The sequence below is a fragment of the Aethalodelphis obliquidens genome, unplaced genomic scaffold, assembly GCF_003676395.1.
Source record: "Aethalodelphis obliquidens isolate GAN/ISIS:26980383/991018 unplaced genomic scaffold, ASM367639v1 scaffold22, whole genome shotgun sequence".
NCBI classification, from domain to species: domain Eukaryota; kingdom Metazoa; phylum Chordata; class Mammalia; order Artiodactyla; family Delphinidae; genus Aethalodelphis; species Aethalodelphis obliquidens.
Window position 1 is genome coordinate 14,264,125 of NW_020837966.1, and position 22,892 is coordinate 14,287,016.

The window sequence follows — 22,892 nt, forward strand, 5'->3', positions numbered from 1 at the left end:
TATCATGAAGGTTTTCCCCTCTTCTAAGAGTTTTATGGTTTTGGGTCTTACATTTAGATCTTTGATTCATTTGGAGTTAATTTTTTGTATATAGTGTAATGTAAGGGTCCAACTTGATTCCTTTGCATGTGAATATACATTTTCCTAACACTACTAGTCGAAGAAATTGTCCTTTCCCCATTGAGTGGTGTTTGCACTCTTGTCCAAGATCATTCGAACATATATGCAAGGATTTATTTCTGGGCTCTTCATTCTATTCCATTGTCTGTATGTCTGTGTTGATGCCACTACCACCCTGTTTTGCTTACTATATCTTTGTAGAAGTTTTGATACTCTCAGTGCTCCTGCCTCTGAGATCTAATCTAACTTGAGAATCAAACTGCTCACACTCATCTCCTTCCCTATTTTATTTTGATACTCTTGTGTCCATTTAGTGCTTTCTTTGGAAAGATGCTTTTGGAATTTTAGTATGGTTTATAAACCTGAGGAGTGAGTCACTTTAAATTTTTTCTACTTTTAGGTTACTTTCCTTTATTAGGTATACATTCTGCTCTCTATGTACAGTGCATGTCAATGAATTATACTTGTTAAATTTAAAAATCAATATTTATTATTAGAATGCTTTCCTGGTATGTCAGATGGCAGCAGACCAGATTTGAATGGGTCTCACCTTTTTCTTTTTTTTTTCTTTTTTAAAGAATAGTAGTCACTTTGGGGCAAAATGTTTTCAGGTCTTCAAATTCACTTGTCCTTGGTTACCACTGGGCTTGGATGGAAAAAGGCACAGAGTATTTAACAGGAGAACTGGCTTTGTTGTCTTTGCAACACTAGAATGGAAAACCCGAAATCAAGCACAGAAATTCGGACACTGTCTTGCAACAGAAAGGAGACTCCCCTTTGCGTCACTTGTAGGATCCATTGTGTTCTTTGCAGCTTATGATCAAGTCTTATTTTTTAAAACGTATTGGCATTCTAATTTGATCTGTCCATTGAGCCATAGAATTCTAGAGGTAAATGATACCTTAGAAATCGTATCTTCATATCCCTTCAGTTATATTATATATCACATTATTATTTGTTAAAGGACTATAAGGTTATAGGCATTTATTTTAAGATCATAGGATTATAAGCATTGATTGGCTTCAAGGATAATCTAGTCCAAACACTTGATAATAGGTAAAGCGTGCTCATAATGTAATTTTGTACCTTCTTTATTTCATTAGTAATGCCCAACACTTCCTTTGCCTGTTTACCACTCAGCTTTCACTTTCTCTACTTCACATGGAATCCTCACATGCACTCTCGTATGGAGTTATTGCTATGTTTATTACTAGTGGAATCCACGTTGAATTTTAGCAGGTTTTTTCCCCTCTACATCTGCCTCTTTGATGGTAGCTGAGTCTACTGTTGCTCACTTGTTAGGGCGCTGGGTCTTAACAACCTTATTCAAACAAAACATCTTAAATGGAGGTATTAAAAAGGTCACAACAGTGAGCCATTTTGTAACTTTTGGTGCAATAAAATGGGTATGTTGTGTTTTGGAATATAAGACCTCTGAGTGCAGCTATTCATTTCATTCATCTATAAAACATTTTAGAATAACAGCTTACATCTGTGTGGGGTTTAAAATGCCACGTTTTGAAGAAACATCACTGTTGTGAAACTCCAAACCAGACATGGGGCGGGAACTTGCCTTCTGACCGGCCCATGTTCTGTAGAAGCTGGGAGAAGAATTTGTTTTAGCCGTGGAGCCATATTTGCTGGCAGTACTACTGTCACATGAGTGGAACACATTTTCATCATGTCTTCATATTGTAAATGACAAGGCATTCAGTAAGATTTTGACTTGAAGAATGTTTGAAACATTTTTACACATCAGGAGTTTATCTTATGAGGAATATTTCATTACCAGAAGCCAGAAATATTTAATTACCTGAGACGGTCAATTAATCTTGTTTTAGAGTGAAGTTGGGATTTACTTTTGGCTCACTTTTAAAAATAAATACTCAGTAGAACAGTTTTGGCCATTTCAAATGTGTGATTTTTAAAATCACTTCTTTAAATTGAAGGAACAATTTAATGAATAACTTTTAATAGAGGAAAATGGGCAAAATGTCCATCTACAGGATTCAAAATCTGGTATTATTTATTAAGTACCAAAAAAGTGCCAATAACATACAATTCAGTTTTATGGGTTATTTTAATCAAGAAGTGAAGAAGGCTAACATTTCAGTAAGTTACAATAAGTTTTAAGTTACAGGCCTTATCACAGTAAGTTATAAGACCTTTTTTCATCTTACAAGTGTGAAATATAAGCCAAGGACTAGACGGCTTCACAGGTGAATTCTGTCAGACATTTAGAGAAGAGCTAACACCCATCCTTCTCAAACTCTTACAGAATATAGCAGAGGGAGGAACACTCCCAAACTCATTCTATGAGGCCACCATCACCCTGATACCAAAACCAGACAAAGATGTCACAAAAAAAGAAAACTACAGGCCAGTATCAGTGATGAACATAGATGCAAAAATCCTCAACAAAATACTAGCAAACAGAATCGAACAGCACATTAAAAGGTATGATTACACCATGATCAAGTAGGATTTATCCCAGGAATGCAAGGATTCTTCAGTATATGCAAATCGATCAATGTGATACACCATATTAACAAACTGAAGTATAAAAACCATATGAGGGCTTCCCTGGTGGCGCAGTGGTTGAGAGTCCGCCTGCCGATGCAGGAGACACGGGTTCGTGCCCCGGTCTGGGAAGATCCCACATGCCGCGGAGCGGCTGGGCCCATGGGCCATGGCCGCTGAGCCTGCGCGTCCGGAGCCTGTGCTCCGCAACGGGAGAGGCCACGACAGTGAGAGGCCTGCGTACCGCAAAAAAATAAATAAATAAATAAAAAAACATATGATAATCTCAATAGATGCAGAAATAGCTTTCAACAAAATTCAGTACTCATTTATGATAAAAACTCTCCAGAAAGTAGGCACAGAGGGAACTTACCTCAACATAATAAAGACCATATATGACAAACCCACAGCCAACATTGTTCTCAATGGTGAAAAACTGAAACCATTTCCACTAAGATCAGGAGTAAGACAAGGTTGCCCACTCTCACCACTATTATTCAACATAGTTTTGGAAGTTTTAGCCACAGCAGTCAGAGAAGAAAAAGAAATAAAAGGGATCCAAATCGGAAAAGAAGAAGTAAAACTGTCACTGTTTGCAGGTGACATGATACTATACATAGAGAATCCTAAAGATGCTACCAGAAAACAACAAGAGCTAATCAATGACTTTGGTAAAGTAGGAGGATACAAAATTAATGCACAGAAATCTCTTGCATTCCTATACACGAACGATGAAAAATCAGAAAGAGAAATTAAGGAAACATTCCCATTTACCATTGTAACAAAAAGAATAAAATAACTGGGAATAAACCTACCTAGGAAGACAAAAGACATGTATGCAGAAAACTATAAGACACTGATGAAAGAAATTAAGGATGACACAAACAGATGGAGAAATATACCATGTTCTTGGATTGGAAGAATTAACATTGTGAGAATGACTATACTACTTAAAGCAATCTACAGATTCAATGTCATCCCTATCAAACTACCAATGGCATTTTTCACAGAACTAGAACAAAAAATTGCACAATTTGTATGGAAACATGAAAGACCCCGAATAGCCAAAGCAATCTTGAGAAAGAAAAATGGAGCTGGAGGAATCAGGCTCCCTGACTTCAGACTATACTACAAAGCTACAGTAATCAAGACAGTATGGTACTGGCACAAAAACAGAAATATAGATCAATAGATAGGATAGAAAGCGCAGAGGGAAACCCACGCACATATGATCACCTTATCTTTGATAAAGGAGGCAAGAATATACAATGGAGAAAAGACAGCCTCTTCAGTAAGTGGTGCTGGGAAAACTGGACAGCTACATGTAAAAGAATGAAATTAGAACACTCCCTAACACCATACATAAAAATAAACTCCAAATGGATTAAAGACCTAAATGTAAGGCCAGACACTATAAAACTCTTAGAGGAAAACATAGGCAGAACACTCTATGACATACATCACAGCAAGATCCTTTTGACCCACCTCCTAGGAAATGGAAATAAACACAAAAATAAACAAATGGGACCTAATGAAACTTCAAAGCTTTTGCACAGCAAAGGAAACCATAAACAAGACCAAAAGACAACCCTCAGAATGGGAGAAAATATTTGCAAACGAAGCAACCGACAAAGGATTAATCTCCAAAATATACAGTCAACTCATGCAGCTCAATACCAAAAACACAAACAACCCAATCCAAAAATGGGCAGAAGACCTAAATAGACATTTCTTCAAAGAAGATATACAGATTGCCAGCAAACACATGAAAGGATGCTCAACACCACTAATCAGTAGAGAAATGCAAATCAAAACTACAGTGAGAGGGCTTCCCTGGTGGCGCAGTGGTTGAGGGTCCGCCTTCCGATGCAGGGGATGCGGGTTTGTGCCCCGGTCCGGGAGGATCCCACATGCCGTGGAGTGGCTGGTCCCGTGGGCCATGGCCGCTGGGCCTGCGTGTCCAGAGCCTGTGCTCCACAGCGAGAGAGGCCACAACAGTGAGAGGCCTGCATGCCACAAAAAAAAAACAACAAAAAAAACTACAGTGAGATATCACCTCACACTGGTCAGAATGGCCATCATCAAAAAATCTACAAACAAAATATGCTGGAAAGGGTGTAGAGAAGAGGGAACCCTCTTGCACTTTTGGTGGAAATGTAAATTGATACAGGCATATGGAAAACAGTATGGAGGTTCCTTAAAAAACTAAAGATAGAACTACCATACGACCCAGCAATCCCACTACCTGGCATATACCCTGAGAAAACCATAATTCAAAAAGAGTCACGCGGGCTCCCCTGGTGGCGCAGTGGTTGAGAGTCCGCCTGCTGATGCAGGGGACACGGGTTTGTGCCCTGGTCTGGGAAGATCCTACATGCCGCGGAGTGGCTGGGCCCGTGAGCCATGGCCGCTGAGCCTGCGCTTCCGGAGCCTGTGCTCCGCAACGGGAGAGGCCACAGCAGTGAGAGGCCTGCGTACCACAAAAAAAAAAAAAAAAAAAAAGAGTCACGCACCACAATGTTCATTGCAGCACTGTTTACAATAGCCAGGACATGGAAGCAACCTAAGTGTCCATCGAGAGATGAATGGATAAAGAAGATGTGGCACATATATACAATGGAATATTACTCAACCATAAAAAGAAATGGAATTGAGTTATTTGCAGTGAGGTAGATGGACCTAGAGTCTGTCATACAGAGTGAAGTAAGTCAGAAAGAGAAAAACAAATACCATATGCTAACACATATATATGGAATCTAAAAAAAAAAAAATTTGTTCTGAAGAACCTAGGGGCAGGACAGGAATAAAGACACAGATGTAGAGAATGGACTTAAGGACACGGGGCAGGGGAAGGGTAAGCTGGGACGAAGTGAGAGAGTGGCATTGACATATACACACTACCAAATATAAAATAGATAGCTAGTGGGAAGCAGCCGCATAGCACAGGGAGATCAGCTCGGTGCTTTGTGACCACCTAGAGGGGTGGAATAGGGAGGGTGGGAGGGAGATGCAAGAGGGAGGGGATATGGGGATATAAGTATACGTATAGCTGATTCACTTTGTTATACAGCAGAAATTAACACAGCAATGTAAAGCAATTATACTCCAATAAAAATGTTTAAAAAATGTGAAGTATTTACATTCTTGTTAAAATATGACATATTTACAGTTGGGAGGAGACAGTACAAAGAAGAAAATTAAAGTCATCTCTAATCCCACTAACCGTTAGTCCTCTTTGGTATTTTATTACATCTTACGAATTTTAAAAAATGGCAGTCCAGTGGTTAGGACTCATCACTTCCACTGCAGGGGTCCCAGGTTTGATCCCTGGTTGGGGAACTAATATCCCACAAGCGTGCAGCGCAGCCAAAAAAAGAAATGAAAACTACAGTCCGTCTTTTGGGTTTTGATAATTTAATTGAAAATACAGCATTTTAGTGTCAGAATGGACAGTGTCAGATGCTTTCATGTTTTGGTGACAAAAAAGCTCAACTAAGTTTGTCTCCTATTATGGAACTTTGATGTACAGGATGGGGCGCTTGCTTATTTATGAAGATGACAATATTCTGTGAGATTTTAGTTTGTCAACTTAAACTAGTTTATTGACATTGATTTTTCTTTTTTTTTCCCTCTCTCACTGCCATTTCCTGCCTGAATGGAAGTCAGATTTTTCTTTCTGTGACTACTGTCAAGCCCAGGGCCATCATTTCTTCCAGCAGAATAAGACAGATGATGCTAGACTCTTAATTTCTGGTTAAATATAAATATTTTGGAAGTAATTTAGTGCTCTTAATTCATGGGAAGGTAAATACCCATGAATCCCTTCAACATTGTGGTCTCTGACACATACACACACACACACACACACTCACTTACACTCACATACCCCTATGCATATTGTTTTTGATCAAAGTCCACATTTACTTTTCACTTACAACTGAACTGGATACAGAGCAACTATACTGGGGCCACGACCTGCTTGAGCAGCAGCATCCCTTATGTAGGCCCAGTGGATAGTGTGTGGATATTATTACCTAGGCTAGTGAGTAGGGTCCCCTGGAGTTCAGGTATTTTTACTTTTTTTTTTTTTTTATAAATTTTATTTATTTATTTTGGCTGCGTTGGATATTCGTTGCTGCCCACGGGCTTTCTGTAGTTGCGGGAGCAGGGGCTCCTCACTGCGGTGGCTTCTCTCGTTGTGGAGCACGGGCTCTAGGCACGCCGGCTCAGTAGTTGTGTCTCACGGACTTAGTTGCTCCGTGGTATGTGGGATCTTCCCGGATCAGGGCTTGAACCCATGTCCCCTGCATTGGCAGGCAGATTCTTAACCACTGCGCCACCAGGGAAGCCCATGTATTTTTACTTTAGGAAATATGGAGGGTGGGGTTCTATTTTAGAATTTTAGAAAGTTTAATTAAAAGCACATAGATTATACTGGGGGTGAATTTATATGCAGGCAAATCCAATAAGATGTCTTTTAGGTAGAGTAGTAGTCAGACAGGGGCCTGTAGTCAGATTGTCTGGGCTTTTTACTTCCTGTGTGCTTTAGGCAAGTTAAACAGCATCTCTGAACCTCCATTTCTTGATCTGTAAAATGGGGATGGGGATACCCATCTTACAGGGTTGTTGTGAGGATCCGGTGAAATAAAAGCTATGAAGTGCTGATGGGCACAGTGCCTGGCATGTGAAAGGTGCTTGGTAACAATTCTAGCTTATTGCTGTACAGCTAATTGTAAATCCTTAGTCTAAGAATGCTGATTGTCCTCACTGCTGGAGATGACTCTTCTCCCTGACCAAGCTTGAGACTAAATCAGGCTGTCAGGCCCAACTGTTTAGAGCCCTCACTCCTCCACATTAAGAAGCCCTTCCGGGGCTTCCCTGGTGGCGCAGTGGTTGAGAGTCCGCCTGCCGATGCAGGGGACACGGGTTCGTGCCCCGGTCCGGGAAGATCCCACATGCCGCGGAGCAGCTGGGCCCATGAGCCATGGCCGCTGAGCCTGCGCGTCCGGAGCCTGTGCTCCGCAACGGGAGAGGCCACAGCAGTGAGAGGCCCGTGTACCGCAAAAAAAAAAAAAAAAAAAAAAGAAGCCCTTCCTTCCTTCCCACGCCCGTGTTCTGTCCCCAGACCTTGCTTCTCAGCTTCCTCCTGCAAGTGGCTCTGTCTGCTTCCTCTTCTTTCTCTCCTCCCATCCACCTGCCTTGTCCCCTCTGTCCTTCCTCACTCCTCTCCCTCTCCTCTCTCCCCTCCTCCCCTTTTCCGCTCTTCCCTTTCTCCTTTCCTCCCCTTCCCCTCCTTTCCTCCACTACCCCGTTCCTGTGCTCCCCGCTCCCCCACTCTTTCTCCCCCTCCCTGCTTCTCTTTTCAACCCTGACACGTGGCCCGCTGAGCAGCAGACAGCTCAAACTCTTAAGCGGGAAAATGTCACATCTTTAAAGTCTTCATTACCTGTGATGGAAAACACTTATTTTCTCATTTCTGTAAGCAGCCTGACACTCTTCATATTGAGCTGCTCTTTCAGTTTCAAGAGGGCATCATTTTATGTCCCTTGGGCTGAAAAACGTAGTAGATTTTACAGGCAGTTACCGTTTAACTCTGTTTCTAAAAACTATGCATCCTGTACTTATAAATTTAATGGTAGCTTTATTATGTACATAAAGTTAAAATGAAATAATGTTTCTGAATAATAATTACAGGTTCATATAGTCATGCTAAGCAAACTGATCTTTCCTGCCTAATTTGTTTGATTTTTTTTCCTCTTCAGATTCCTTTCTCATTGGTCCAGTTTCCCCTGTGGGAGTCCTTAAAAGTAAGTTTTCCAATCTTCATATAAAACTTTTCTCTAATTATCTTATGAAACTTTTCTCTAATTATGATCATTAATACCCAGTAGTTTCGGTGTGGAATAGTAGAATATAATATTGAGTAGCGGTTTAAAAACTCAAAACTATTAGGAGTTGGAAATATTTTGTGAGTGGGATTTACATGCCAGTTCAGTGTTTTAAACTTGTTTAGGTGTCTGTGGTCTGGGAAATAAGCAGAGCAGGCATAACTGACATCCTGAGATGTTTAGGAAAAACTTTGCTTTCCTCTGTATTGTAACTCTTTTTTCCATCCACTTGAATTTTATTTCACTTCGCTGTGTGTGTGTGTGTGTGTGTGTAGAGGTTAAGGAATAACAGTGAGGGTAAATGGAAAAGGAAGGAAAGCAAGGCTCTGAATATTTGTAGGCCTAGAAGGCCAAGACCTTCCCGCCCACATCTAATGGTGGGTGGGAGTGGGGAGGGGCTTGGTTTCTGAAGGCCCCTTCTGTCTTTCCTGCTCACCAGGCCTAGGAACCCTCAGTGAGAAGGAGCAGAGTGTGGGGAGTTATGAGTCAGCCTTGGACTCATATGTTTAAAAACAAACAATTAAATGAAAATTTGAAAGCCTTTGTTCAAAACATGCAGACATTGTATATTTGTTTTTCATCTCCTGTTGCAATGATTTCAAAAATTGCGGCTCACGGTATGAATTATGTGGTGTTTGTCAGCATTTTAAAGACAACAACAAAAGGGAAAATAATAGCATCTTATGAGGTAAGGTTAAGTCTTGCTTTGTCAAACTTCAGTGTTGCGTGTACATATATACACGCGTCTGTGTACTGGGTCGCAATGTGAAATGTATTTCTCACTGTGGATAGTGATCAAAAGAATCTGAAAACCCTTGTTCAAATGAAAATGGTTTATAAATGACCAAACTGTAAAATGGCAAAGTACCTAGGTAGGCATTTGATAATACAAAAAATAAAGGAATTACTCTCATAATTGTATAGCGTTAGTCATCATGGAGTGCTCAAAGAAAATGTCTTTGGAAGAATAACAGTTACTTAGACTCTGAAAAATATTCTGTTGAAGTTACATACTAAGGATAATAAAATGAGACAAAACATTATTCATAAAAATAAACTCAGCAATATTAAGTATTGAGAAATACTTCTTATAAATGATCTGATTTTAAGGAGTAGTACAGTTCATTTAATGCAGATTTTGGGATCTTTCATGGTTGTTTTGTTTTTGTCTTTACTGTTTTCCGTGTGGCACACGGTGAAAATGGATTTCTCTGGCAGTGTTTCCGGGTGTGATGTAACAGCTATCCAATGAGAAGGTCACATTCCATAAGCATAACACCTCTCTATTTTTGTGTATGACAAAAGACAATGGAGCAACAGCTGTCCAGCAAACAAGACTCACTTTATTAGTGTCTCAATAAGCAGCATTCACGTGGCTTCTGCACTGTATCTAAGATACTTAGGCCCAGTTTCTGCACAGGAATGTTTTGAGGCCCAAAGAGGGAAAAAGCATGGGATTTGTTTCTTTGCAGTATTCAGGACATTTGCAGTATGCTAGCTAGTTAAGAAATGTCTAGGCTTCCTTGGTGGTGCAGTGGTTAAGAATCCGCCTGCCAATGCAGGGGACACGGGTTCGAGCCCTGGTCCAGGAAGATCCCACATGCCGCGGAGCAACTAAGCCCGTGCGCCACAACTACTGAGCCTGCGCTCTAGAGCCCGCGAGCCACAACTACTGAGCCCACATGCCTAGAGCCCGTGCTCCGCAACAAGAGAAGCCACTACAACGAGAAGCCCTCGCACCACAACGAAGAGTAGCCCCCGCTCGCCGCAACTAGAGAAAGCCCGCGCACAGCAACAAAGACCCAGTGCAGCCATAAATAAATGAATGAATGTATGTATGTCTAGAATTTTTCAGAGGGATCATAGATAACAATGTTGAGCTTTAATACTTTTCTTTGAGCCAATGTTAAGATGCCATAGTTTTTTTTTTTTTTTTGTCGGATTTATTGAGGAATAATCTTCATACAGGAAAACTCCTTTTAAGTGTACATTTTTACAGGTTTTGACAAATATGACTACCACCCTAAACAAAATGTAATATCATCACCCTTTTCCAGAATATCATATAAATAGAGTCACACACTGTGTAGTATTTTGTTCCTGGCTTCTTTCATTTAATATGAAAGAGGAGATTCATTCCTCTTTTATCCCGTACCAGTAGTTTGCTCCTTAGTGGTGCTGAGTAGCATTTCATTGTGTACACGTACTATAATTTGTTTAGCCAGTTACTAGTTGATACACGTTCGAGTTGTTGATGATTATGGATGAAGCTGCTACAAATATTTGTACGTGGGTATTTGTATGGAAATATGGTTTTGTTTCTCTTGGGTAAGTACCTAGGAATGGGATTGCTGGGTCATAGGGAAAATATAAGTTTAATTTATAAGAAACTGTCACAGTGTTTTCCAAGGTGGCTGTCCCATTTTCCAGCAATGTGTGAGAGTTCCAGTTGCTCTGCATCCATGTCATTGTTTGTTATTATTAGATTAAATAAAACTTTACCCATTCTGATAGTTGTGTACTGGTATCTCATTGTGGTTTTAATTTGCAGTTCTCTCAGGGCTAAATAATATTGAGCATCTTTTCGTATAATAGTGTGTTGTTTTTTTTTAAACATCCAAATGTGAAACTACAGTGCTTTGTAAAAGCAGACAATATTTGGCATGTCTTTTATTTTTGTATTTATGAGTTTATCCATTTACATTTGCTTCTGCAGCCATAGGGACACTGTATTATATGGAAGGGTTTCTCTATTATGTTTATGTGGAAATACTGCTAAGAAAAAATTTTCTCAGCAAGGACTTCGGCAGATTGTGTGCACATTGTGCTATAAGGAGTGGGAATCTGGAGGTAGGGGGTGGCCACTATCATCTTAAATTTATTCTGCCTAAAATCGATGGTATCGCCTTCTAAAATCACTTCCTCCTGCTGTCTCCCTGATTTCTGTTAATCATACTCCTATTCTCCTGACCCCTTTGGTCTCAAATCCCAGGTTAAATCTGATCCTCTTTTTCTCTATCACTCACCAAGTTGTGTTCACTCTGACTTTTTGAAACCTGTGGCCTCCTTTTTTTTTTTTTTAATCAGATTCTTACTAACTTATGCCTGGACTTAGTTAACACTCATCTGTTCTACACATTGAATTTGTGTGATCTTCCTTAAACATCTCTTTGAAGTTCCCAGAAATGTATAACTTTCTAAAACTCTAAAGCATGAAGTTGTTGGCACTCAGGGATGTCCATACTGTGTCCTTAACTGTTTTTTTCCATCTCCCTTCCCCTTACACTTTTTTTTTTTTTGCTTTCCCTCCTTTCCTTCCTTTCCTTCCAACCAGAATAGCCTCCTTACTGCCCCTTTTCTTTGGCTTCCTTCTGCAATGGGCTTTCACGGATCGAATGCTACGCATCTTTTAAAGCCAGCTCAGTTTTTTTCTCGTGCTTGAAATCTTCCAGTCCAGACCCTGAAGGTTTACCCTTATAGCTAACATTTGCCTGTATGGCTGATTGGTATTTATTCGTGGACTGTATTGCATTGAAAACATCTTAGAACTGAGCTTTAGCACATTCTGATAAGGCCTGAACCCCTTCTATTTATAGAAAAGTGACAGATGCCGTTAGTGTACATGTATTGCCTGCCTGCTGTGAGTTAGACACTTTCATTTCACAGCAATTCAAAGATGAGTAAGATGTAGCTGATGCCCTTGAGGAGTTTTTACTCTATCAGAGAAGTACATACCCACAGATAACTCCAAGGTAAGTGAAGACCACCCAAGGCACTGTGGGAGCCAGCCCCCCTGACTCCCCAAATCATGTCATTTCACTACCTCATTTCTTATGTTTTCTTTTTTTTTTAATAGTACATATGCTTACAAAAAAGATTTAGATGAAAGAAGACTAAACATCATAAAGAGGAGGGGAAGTAAAAGGGGTAGATCATCATATCCAGAACCTCTGAGAAGATCATTTTCCTTTAAGATTTATATTGAGTTTGGAACTTTTCTAGTAGCCCAACAAGAAGAGAAACACGATAGATTACATGGTTCTCTTATCTGACAAACAACCAAAGCTTATTATTTCATGTTGTCCCTTGGCTTTGAATACCCTGTGTATATGGCTGACTTGCACGTTTAAAGCTCTATCGTGGACCACTTGCTCTGAGTTACAGCCTCACATGACCAACTTCCTAGGTGACACCCTTACTCAGGGTGTCTCAGGGGAACCAGCTCAGAACACTTGGTTTTTATTCCCCTTCTCCCCAACCTGTTCCTTCCCAGGTGTCTCCTTCTCCGTAAGTAGAACACATGTCTGTTGCTTGCTAAAGTAGAAACTTAAGAATGACTCCACAGTTCTCTCTTTCCCTCATCATCCAGCCCATCAGAACAGTCCACTGTTTTTTTTTTTTTACATTTATTTTTACGTTATTATTTATTTTTGGCTGCGTTGGGTCTTTTTTGCTGTGTGCGGGCATTCTGTAGTTGCGGAGAGCCGGGGCTACTCTTCGTTGCGGTGCGTGGACTTTTCATTGAGGGGGTTTCTCTTGCTGCGGAGCACGGGCTCTAGGCGTGTGGGCTTCAGTAGTTGTGGCTCGCGGGCTAGAGCACAGGCTCAGTAGTTGTGGCGCACGGGCTTAGCTGCTCTGCGGCATGTGGGATCTTCCCGGACCAGGGCTCGAACCCGTGTCCCCTGCATTGGCAGGCGGATTCTTAACCACTGTGCCACCAGGAAAGTCCCCAGAAGAGTCCACTGTTCTGATTGAAGCCTCTAACTCATCTCTTGCTTGAGTTGCCACGTTGGCCTCTCCAATGCTCTCTCTGATTCCATTCTTGCTTCTCTAAAATATCTTCTCTTCACAACAGCCAGAGTGATCTTTTAAAGAAATAAATCATATCATACCACTCTCTGCTAAAAGCCTTCAGTGACACCTCTTTGAAAGAAGAGTAAAATCCAGAGTTTAAACTGCGGTTGACAGGGTCCTGTGTCATCCGCCCCTCCTACCTCACCGACGTTATCCCACAGCACCCGCCCACTACACTCCAGCCTCCCCATGTCCACGTCCTGCCCTGCAGTCCGGCTAGCCTCCCTCTGTTCTGTTCGGACTCGCCAGGCTGCTCCTTACCCGAGGGCCTTTAAGTTTGTTGTGCCCTCTGCCAGAAATATTCTTTATTCATTTATTCTACACATTGTTACTGAGTACCTACTATGTGCCTACGGCCTGGGGAATATAGTGATCAACAGGGTTGACAAAAATCCCTCATCAAGCTTTCACTCTGGCTCTTTCCCTAGGCTTTTCTCACGTCCAAATCTTTCTTGTTCTTTAGTCTTAGATCATGTCACTTCAGAGAGGCATTCCCTGTCCACCCATCTTTAAAGTAGGACCTTCCCATCTTCCCTGCTCAGTAAACACAGCACCTGTTTATTTCCTTTGTAGCATTTAAATAGTTTATTTAGTTATGCACTTATTGACGCCCAAATACTTATAAAAAACACGTTGTGTGTTGAGCAGATATATGCCAGGCACTGTGCTGAGGAGTATATTATATATTCCTTGGCATCTTATTCATGTGACGTGCAACTCAGAGAGACAGGTCCTGTTGTCTTCCCCACTAAAACAGGGAAACCAGGGCTCAGAGAGGTTGTCTTCCATCTGCCAAACTAAGTCCTCAGTTTTCTGTCCAGTACCCTTTTACTGTATTAAGATTGTTTTTTATTACTGCAGTCATAATCATTAAGAATCATAATATGTAGCATTTCTCAAAGTTACAGTGTGCCCAGCACTGTGCTAATCACTTTCCATGGATTATCTCCTATTAATCTTCATGGCAATTCTTTGAGGTGGGTGCTCTTACCGTCTTCATTTTGCAGATGTGGAAACTGAAGAAGAGTTTGAGTGCCTTGCCCAAGGCCTCAGGAACACTCAGTGTTAAGGGGTACATCCAGGATTTGAACCCAGACAGTCTGACTCCAGAGTTGATGTCCTTAATTATTTTACACATAAGTTTGCACATAGCGTACAATATCTTTAAGAATGTCGTTGCTGTTTCATATGTTCAAAGGTTGGTAAAAAGTTGAGATGGTTGTATTATATCTAATCAGCTTATTTCAGGCATTTCTGCAAATTGTGTTGATTCTTTAACTTGATGACATAAAACTTAAAAGCCCTGGCTACCATATTTCTTAGACCAACCTCCCTTCCTCCCCTCCCCCAACCCATCCTCGATTCTGCTGTACTTGGGCAAGGGTTAAACAGTGTTTGCTTCAGGAAGGAGTCAGCTCCGAGGGACCGACATGGGGCAGCACAGATAGTTTATGGGGATGAGTGGAGCCAGACTACATTTCCCACGTGTTTGTGTTTTAATTTCTTGTAGGACTTGGCTTTTTGGAGGAAGAAACTTTGTCTTCTGATCGTTTATATTCTTTGTAGTTCTGACTTTTACACAGCAGGTGTTTATGACTATTTACTAATTGTTTGGAGGTTAGCATTCTTTCTTTTTCAAGGTCAAAGCAAAGTTGGGTAGCTGTATACATTAACCGTTTTATTTAAAAGTAGTTTCTTTTAGAAGTATGATGACAGCTCTAACACACAGATATATTCTCACTGAGCCTTTGGCAAACAATACATGTATTTTGAAAGGATATGATAAAATTTCCTATAAGAATGTCAGATTTGTTCTAGTGTCTGAATATATAGAGAAGTGTAGAGGATTATTAAGAATGCTGCCAGGTCTAAGTAGTTTTGCTTCTAGCCACAAGGTGTTACAAAGTTGCAAAGCAGTAACTAGAAGAAATGCAAACCTTAACCTCAGATGCAACGTTTGAAGCAAAATGAAAATAAAATCAGTTTGGTTATGTAAAATTTTCACATTATGCTGATGATTTTCTAAAATGAAATCATAGCTTTGTAACAGAAATCAGGGACCAGTGGATTATCATTTCAGTTATAGGATAATGTATAAAATCAGTACATTTTAGAAGTCTTTTAAACAGCCAGTACTTTATAAAAACTATATTTTTATTCAAATTGAAGGGTAACTTGTTTATTGTTGTTGATTCTTATTTTTTAAATTAATTAATTTTTGGCTGCATTGGGTCGTCTTTGCTGCATGCAGGCTTTCTCTAGTTGCAGTGAGCGGGGGCTCCTCTTTGTTGCGGTGCGTGGGCTTCTCATTGTGGTGGCTTCTTTGGTTGCGGAGCACAGGCTCTAGGCGTGTGGGCTTCAGTAATTGTGGCTTGCGGGCTCAGTAGTTGTGGCACACGGGCTTAGTTGGTACGCGGCATGTGGAATCTTCCTGGACCAGGGCTTGAACCCATGTCCCCTGCATTGGCAGGCGGATTCTTAATCACTGCGCCACCAGGGAAGTCCTGATTCTTATTTTAATAATAGTTAAAGTGTCTTTTATCACTCCATCCGCAACATTCTCCCGTACTTTTAGTATATGAACAAAATGATAGTAATTTAGAAGGTGCTCATGCTCAGGGTCTCCACTGCACCATTTCATGAGACTGGGACAATCTGGTATCTGCACAGACATGTTTGATCAGAACATAGATTCCTGTGAAGGCATATTAAACATTGAGAAGGGAATGATAACAGAGTAAAAATGATTGTGTGTGATTTTTACTGCACTGTTTGTCCCCTAAATTAAATACAGCATGTCAAGATAGAAGAAAACTCCTAAAAATAAGAGCAAAATATTTTATGTCCAGATCACCAGCAAAGTCAGAGTCTGAGATGCTGATTAGGATTTTAGCAAAATGTCATTATAATGAAGCAGACATCTTTTTTAACAATTTAAAAAATATGAGAACTTTTGAATTCTTAAAGACAGATGGTTAAAAAGAGATGGCAAAGAAAACTAAGTAAGTAAGTAAGGATGTGTAGCAAAGCCTGACAGGATGGATGGAAAGGGTGTCACTTCTGAGGCTCTGGATCCTTCTCCCATCTCCTCCTTTGGACCGGTGTACTCAGGTGCCTGGCGTCCTGCTGTAGTTACAGTTGTGAAGCCAAAGCAGTAACAACACCTAATATGTTCTTTGCAGGTTCCATTACTTTCAACCGAGTTAAGATTTAACCTTGCCTCATGGGTCCCACAGGCTAGTGGGTTAGGGTCCTTTGTCAAAAAACAATAAAATACACACCAGGATTCCTCCTTTGTCATCTTCTTTTGGATGTTTCTCTTCTGTTTATGCAAGTTTGTGAGCAAAATGAGATAAATATGCTCATTCAGATACAACATTCCTGTGATGAATCAAATTGACTTTTTTTGGCTGAGACAAAGTGTGAGAAAGGAATTAAACACACTTTATTTTAATCAGATTATCAAACAAATATATATTAAAAGGCACTTTTTATTTATTTATTTTTTAAACATCTTTATTGGAGTATAATTGCTTTACAATGATGTGTTACTTTCTGCTTTATAACAAAGTGAATCAGTTATATATATACATATGTTCCCATATCTCTTCCCTCTTGCTTCTCCCTCCCTCCTACCCTCCCTATCCCACCCCTCTAGGTGGTCACAAAGCACTGAGCTGATCTCCCTGTGCTATGTGGCTGCTTCCCACTAGCTATTTTACTTCTGGTAGTGTATATATGTCCATGCCATCCTCTCACTTTGTCACAGCTTACCCTTCCCCCTCCCCATATCCTCAAGTCCATTCTCTAGTAGGTCTGTGTCTTTATTCCCGTCTTGCCCCTAGGTTCTTCGTGACCTTTTTTTTTTTCTTAGATTCCATATATATGTGTTAGTGTACGGTATTTCATTTTCTCTTTCTGACTTCACTCTGTGTGACAGACTCTAGGTCCATCTACCTCACTACAAATAACTCAATTTCGTTTCTTTTTATGGCTGAGTAATATTCCATTGTGTATATGTGCCACATCTTCTTTATCCATTCATCTGTTGATGGACACTTAGGTTGCTTCCATGTCCTGGCTATTGTAAATAGAGCTGCAATGAACATTTTGGTACATGACTCTTTTTGAATTCTGGTTTTTTCAGTGTATATGCCCAGTAGTGGGATTTCTGGGTTGTATGGTAGTTCTATTTTTAGTTTTTTAAGGAACCTCCATACTGTTCTCCATAGTGGTTGTAACAATTTACATTCCCACCAACAGTGCAAGAGTGTTCCCTTTTCTCCACACCCTCTCCAGCATTTATTGTTTCTAGATTTTTTGATGATGGCCATTCTGACTGGTGTGAGATGATATCTCATTGTAGTTTTGATTTGCATTTCTCTAACGATTAATGATGTTGAGCATTCTTTCATGTGTTTGTTGGCAGTCTGTATATTTTCTTTGGAGAAATGTCTATTTAGGTCTTCTGCCCATTTTTGGATTGGGTTGTTTGTTTTTTTGTTATTGAGCTGCATGAGCTGCTTGTAAATTTTGGAGATTAATCCTTTGTCAGTTGCTTCATTTGCAAATATTTTCTCCCATTCTGAGGGTTGTCTTTTGGTGGTGTTTATGGTTTCCTTTGCTGTGCAAAAGCTTTGAAGTTTCATTAGGTCCCATTTGTGCACTTTTAAAAAATGCCTATAATGATGCCCAGTTCCTTTGGAGATATAAAACTGTGCTAGTATTTGATTTCCAGGAAGCCATGTACAGATTCACATGTAATCTCCTTTAAAAAATGGGGAGTAAAGGAGTTAGCTTTGTTTCTGTTTGTCCTTTAGACCTGCTTCCTGGGTATTCTTGAGTGTTTTTGGTGTCAGTTTAGTATGTCTGGTGTAAATATGCGATAGGATACTGTTAGTGCTGCTCTGGTTTCACTCTGTCATCCCTGGGTGATCCTGGCCCTCCTTCCAGCTGAACCTCAACCAAGCCTTGTAACTGTCTCCGCCCAGCTCACTAGAAGGCCTTGTCCAGTTAAGTAAATGTTCATCCTTGAGCTGGAACCTGTTAGCTGTTCCTGGTTTATATGGTTCTTTCCTGAGCCACAAATCCCATCATTGGGATTATGATGTCTGGCCAGTTGATGTTTTCCTCCTTCTCTACACAAGGGTAAAATTATCCAACACTACTTACATTATAGGTATTCATATCAGTTCCAAATATTTGCCTGCCTTCTATGTATAAGGAATTGTGCAAGGCCCTGTGAGACTCCAGAGGTGAAGGTAATGAAGTCCCTATCCTGTTGAATCAGGGGTCAGATGAGCGAGTTTTTGCAGGTTAATGAAAAGAAGTGAGTCCTTACTATACATATTTTTTGGTACTTTTGAGGATAGTGGCTTGTCAGTGTACCTGTTTCTGGATAAATGGAGCTTGTTAGTGTAAGTCCCCCAGTTCTTCCATTTGAACCATTTTTATAAAAATGTTTTTAAAAGATTGTTACATACTTAAACATAGCAAACCAAGTGTGTCTTTCCAGGCAGAAGTATTAAAAGTAATCACACCTTTTCTTGTTGACTTAAAATTTGTATCACGAGCATCAGTTATAATAATAACTGTTACTCAGTTTAGATACCTTTTGCCCCTACCCAAACTAATAAAAGACATAAAACCACAGATCCAGGAAGCTCAGACATCCCTCCAATCAGAATAAATACCTCCCAAATAAAACCTAGGCACACATATCCAAAAATATTACTTTGTAATTGTAAAACCTAAATATTACTAAGCAAACTCAGCATTTGAGCTCATCTTACGTTTGCTCAAGAATAAATGAAATTTCTTATATTGGGTTGGCCAAAAAGTTCATTTGGGTTTTTCTGTACCATCTTAAGGAAAAACCCAAAAGAAGTTTTTGGCCAACCCAATATTTACCAGCACAATCATTCATTAAAAAATTTCTTACGAACTCTTATTATCGGTTTAAGAGGAATCCATTTTAGCCCTTTAACCACTTGCGTATATTGCTCCAGCCATGGTAGGGCAGAAGTGAAAGCTTACTTGTGGTTCCCAATTGTATTCATTATTCTTTTCATTTTAAAACTTTGCTTTGGAAATCCCATATTTATTTATTTATTTATAAAAATTTATTTTTTTATTTTTTAAAACTTTTGCCTGTGTTGGGTCTTCATTGCTACCTGCGGGCTTTCTCTAGTTGTGGTGAGCGGGGGCTACTCTTTGTTGCGGTGTGTGGGCTTCTCATTGCAGTGGCTTCTCTTGTTGAGGAGCACGGGCTCTAAGCACGCAGGCTTCAGTAGTTGTGGCATGTGGGCTCAGTAGTTGTGGCTCGCGGGCTCTAGAGCACAGGCTCAGTAGTTGTGGCTCACGGGCTTAGTTGCTCTGCAGCATGCGGGATCTTCCCGGACCAGGGCTCGGACCCGTGTCCCGTGCATTGGCAGGTGGATTCTTAACCGCTGCGCCACCAGGGAAGTCCTGCAAATCTCTCTTTTTTTTTGTGGTACGCGGGCCTCTCACTGTTGCGGCCCCTCCCATTGCGGAGCACAGGCTCTCGACGCGCAGGCCCAGCGGCCATGGCTCACAGGCCCAGTTGCTCCGTGGCATGTGGTATCTTCCCGGACCGGGGTACGAACCCGTGTCCCCTGCATCGGCAGGCGGACTCTCAACCACTGTGCCACCAGGGAAGCCCTAGAGATCTCTTTTTTCAAGTCATGTTTGTATATAAGTACTTCACACAGAATTCATTAATGTAAATTTTAAATATAATTTTATTATTCAGTTGTGAATTGTTAATTGAATAATAAAATTATAGGCAGCTGTTGCTTTAACTGTTTTTTTTTTTTTGCGGTACGCAGGCCTCTCACTGTTGTGGCCTCTCCCATTGCAGAGCACAGGCTCCGGACGCACAGGCTCAGCGGCCATGGCTCACGGGCCCAGCCGCGGCATGTGGGATCTTCCCAGACGGGGGCATGAACCCGTGTCCCCTGCATCGGCAGGCGGACTCTCAACCACTGCGCCACCAGGGAAGCCCTAACTATGTTTTAAAGTGGATGTGCCAAAGCTATATAATAGCTTGATCACCTACAGTATGGAGGGCAGTTGAGTGAAATTAATCATCTGCTGTCTTTAATGTGTTCTGAAATTCTGGTACTAGACAGACAGCAGTGAGACCTGCACAGAGGATTGTCTTTTCTGTTGTGTTAAATGAATTATCATCATTTATTATGATGTCAGTCATGTGGAACTGAGGAGACGATTCAGCACAGATACCTACTAAGGTACCATAAAACTCATGGGGTAAAGTGGTGTAATCTTACACAATTGGAAGCCACCTAACTACTTCTGAGTACAACAACTGAAGAAGTCCCAAAGTTAAGTTTCCCTGCAGTGAAGCCAAAACGCTTATTTTCAATTTGTTGTTCGTTCATAAGACAACCGTGCACATTTGGGTGGGTCTTTTAAAGTAACAAAGCCTTCTCTTCATGCTGTACTTGAAAGACACTTGGCTCAGGCTTGGACTCCTAGCCATTTCCTAGTATCGGGCCTGGTGTTTGCACTCTGTCCTCTGAATGAATACTGGTGCTAATAGCTGTAACCCTGGCGGGGGTGTGTGTGGTGGAGCCTCGAAAGTACTTCATGCCTTCTTCCTCTGATGGCCCTTGAGCTCTGAGTGAAGAATCACTTGGGAAATTAGAACAATCTGATTGTTTTTGTAGCGCCACCACTAAGTATTCAGGATTCCTCATAATATCCTACTGGATAATAGAAATATCATTAGTTGAAAAATAAATCAGGCCTGATGTTGAAAATTCACACACCTTTAAACAGTGTGAATGGTGAAATTCAATTAAGGTCTGTATCTTGGGAGTATTGTACCTATTTTCTTTTCCTGTTTTCATCATTATACTTGGGTTATGTAAAATGTCAACAGTAGAGGAGGCTGCGTAAAGGGTGTATGGGACCTCTACTATTTTTGCACATTTTCTGTAAGTCTAAAATGATTTCAAAATTAAATTTTCTCAATAAGCTACTAGAAATCGTTTCCAGTCATCCTATGTTAAGGAAACTTTCCTCAAGAAAAACCGCAAAAGTGAAACTAAGAACATTTCTGACTGCCATTTTCGTTACTTGAAATGTCTCATTTACATGAGATATAAGCAAATGTGCATGGATGCATCTGAAAATTTCGTTTTTTATTTGAAAAGAAAATGGAAACAGGACTTGGAATAGTGATAAGTAAGCGAACACCAAGTAAAGTATGGCCGCCTGCTTTTTTTAGTCTTAAAAGCTCTGTCACATCGGTTGAGACCCAACACTGTGGTTCTTCATGTTTGGGCCTCCTTTCTGCCCTCCCCCTGCAGTCATTTACTTGCTTTTACAGGAATGATCATTAGACCTCTGTGGCAATGGAAATACTTATTTAGGTTGAGAAGTTACGGCAATTTAAAAATTTTGGGTGTTGAGACAGGGCCTTAAAAAAAATCCTCCATTCCAAACCCACATGATTTATATACATTTATTGACATCAAAATATTTTCTTTAATAACTTGCGTATTATATTGTAGCTTCCGTAGAAGTTGAGCTGTGTATCGAGGAAGCTTATAAATGTTGCTTACATACTATTCTGTCTACAAGGCACATGGCTTTGAGGGGACCATAAAAATCAGCTTCAGTTCCCCCACTTTCGATCTGTGTGACCTCAGGCAAGTTACTTGACAACTCTTAGTACCACCCTACACCTGTGTGTCTGGATAATAATACACACCTTTCAAAATTAAATGAGAAATGTGAAATCTTTTGCATAGTCTCTGGAACATGCTAGGTGCTCAGCAAGTGGTAAGTAATACTGTCAATAGCAGTCATTCATACTGTTGTGTAAACTACATTTTTATTCCATTTTCTAATCTCTTAAATTATTTAAAGCTAATAAACAATAATATTACACTTCCTATGAGTAATCTTTCCTGTCTGTTTTTTGTTTTAACATCTTTATTGGAGTGTAATTGCTTTACAATGGTGTGTTAGTTTCTGCTTTATAACATAGTGAATCAGTTATACATATACATATGTTCCCATATCTCTTCCCTCTTGCGTCTCCCGCCCACCCTCCCTATCCCACCCTTCTAGGTGGTCACAAACCACCGAACTGATCTCCCTGTCCTATGCAGCTGCTTCCCACTAGCTATCTATTTTACATTTGGTAGTGTATATATGTCCATGCCACTCTCTCACATCGTCCCAGCTTGCCCTTCCCCCTCCCCATGTCCTCAAGTACATTCTCTACGTCTGTGTCGTTGTTCCTGTCCTGCCTCTAGGTTCATCAGAACCTTTTTTTTTTTTTTTTTTTAGATTCCATATATATGTGTTAGCCTATGGTATTTGTTTTTCTCTTTCTGACTTACTTCACTCTGTATGACAGACTCTAGGTCCATCCACCTCACTACAAATAACTCAATTTCATTTCTTTTTATGGCTGAGTAATATTCCATTGTATATATGTGCCACATCTTCTTTATC

General features: G+C 40.4%; 1 protein-coding gene across 6 annotated transcripts in view; it reads left to right on the forward strand.

Moving 5' to 3' along the window:
• Positions 1 to 22,892, forward strand: part of SLC25A26 (solute carrier family 25 member 26) — a 142,708-nt gene that overhangs the window by 101,673 nt on the left and 18,143 nt on the right. For all 6 annotated transcript variants that reach the window (XR_003435874.1, XM_027121341.1, XM_027121343.1 and 3 more), the window contains one exon: positions 8,403 to 8,447. Coding sequence is in view for 5 of the 6 variants with exons in the window: in XM_027121341.1 (XP_026977142.1) it covers positions 8,403 to 8,447 (45 nt within the window). In the remaining variant the exon portion in view is untranslated. The remainder of the gene's footprint in view (positions 1 to 8,402; positions 8,448 to 22,892) is intronic.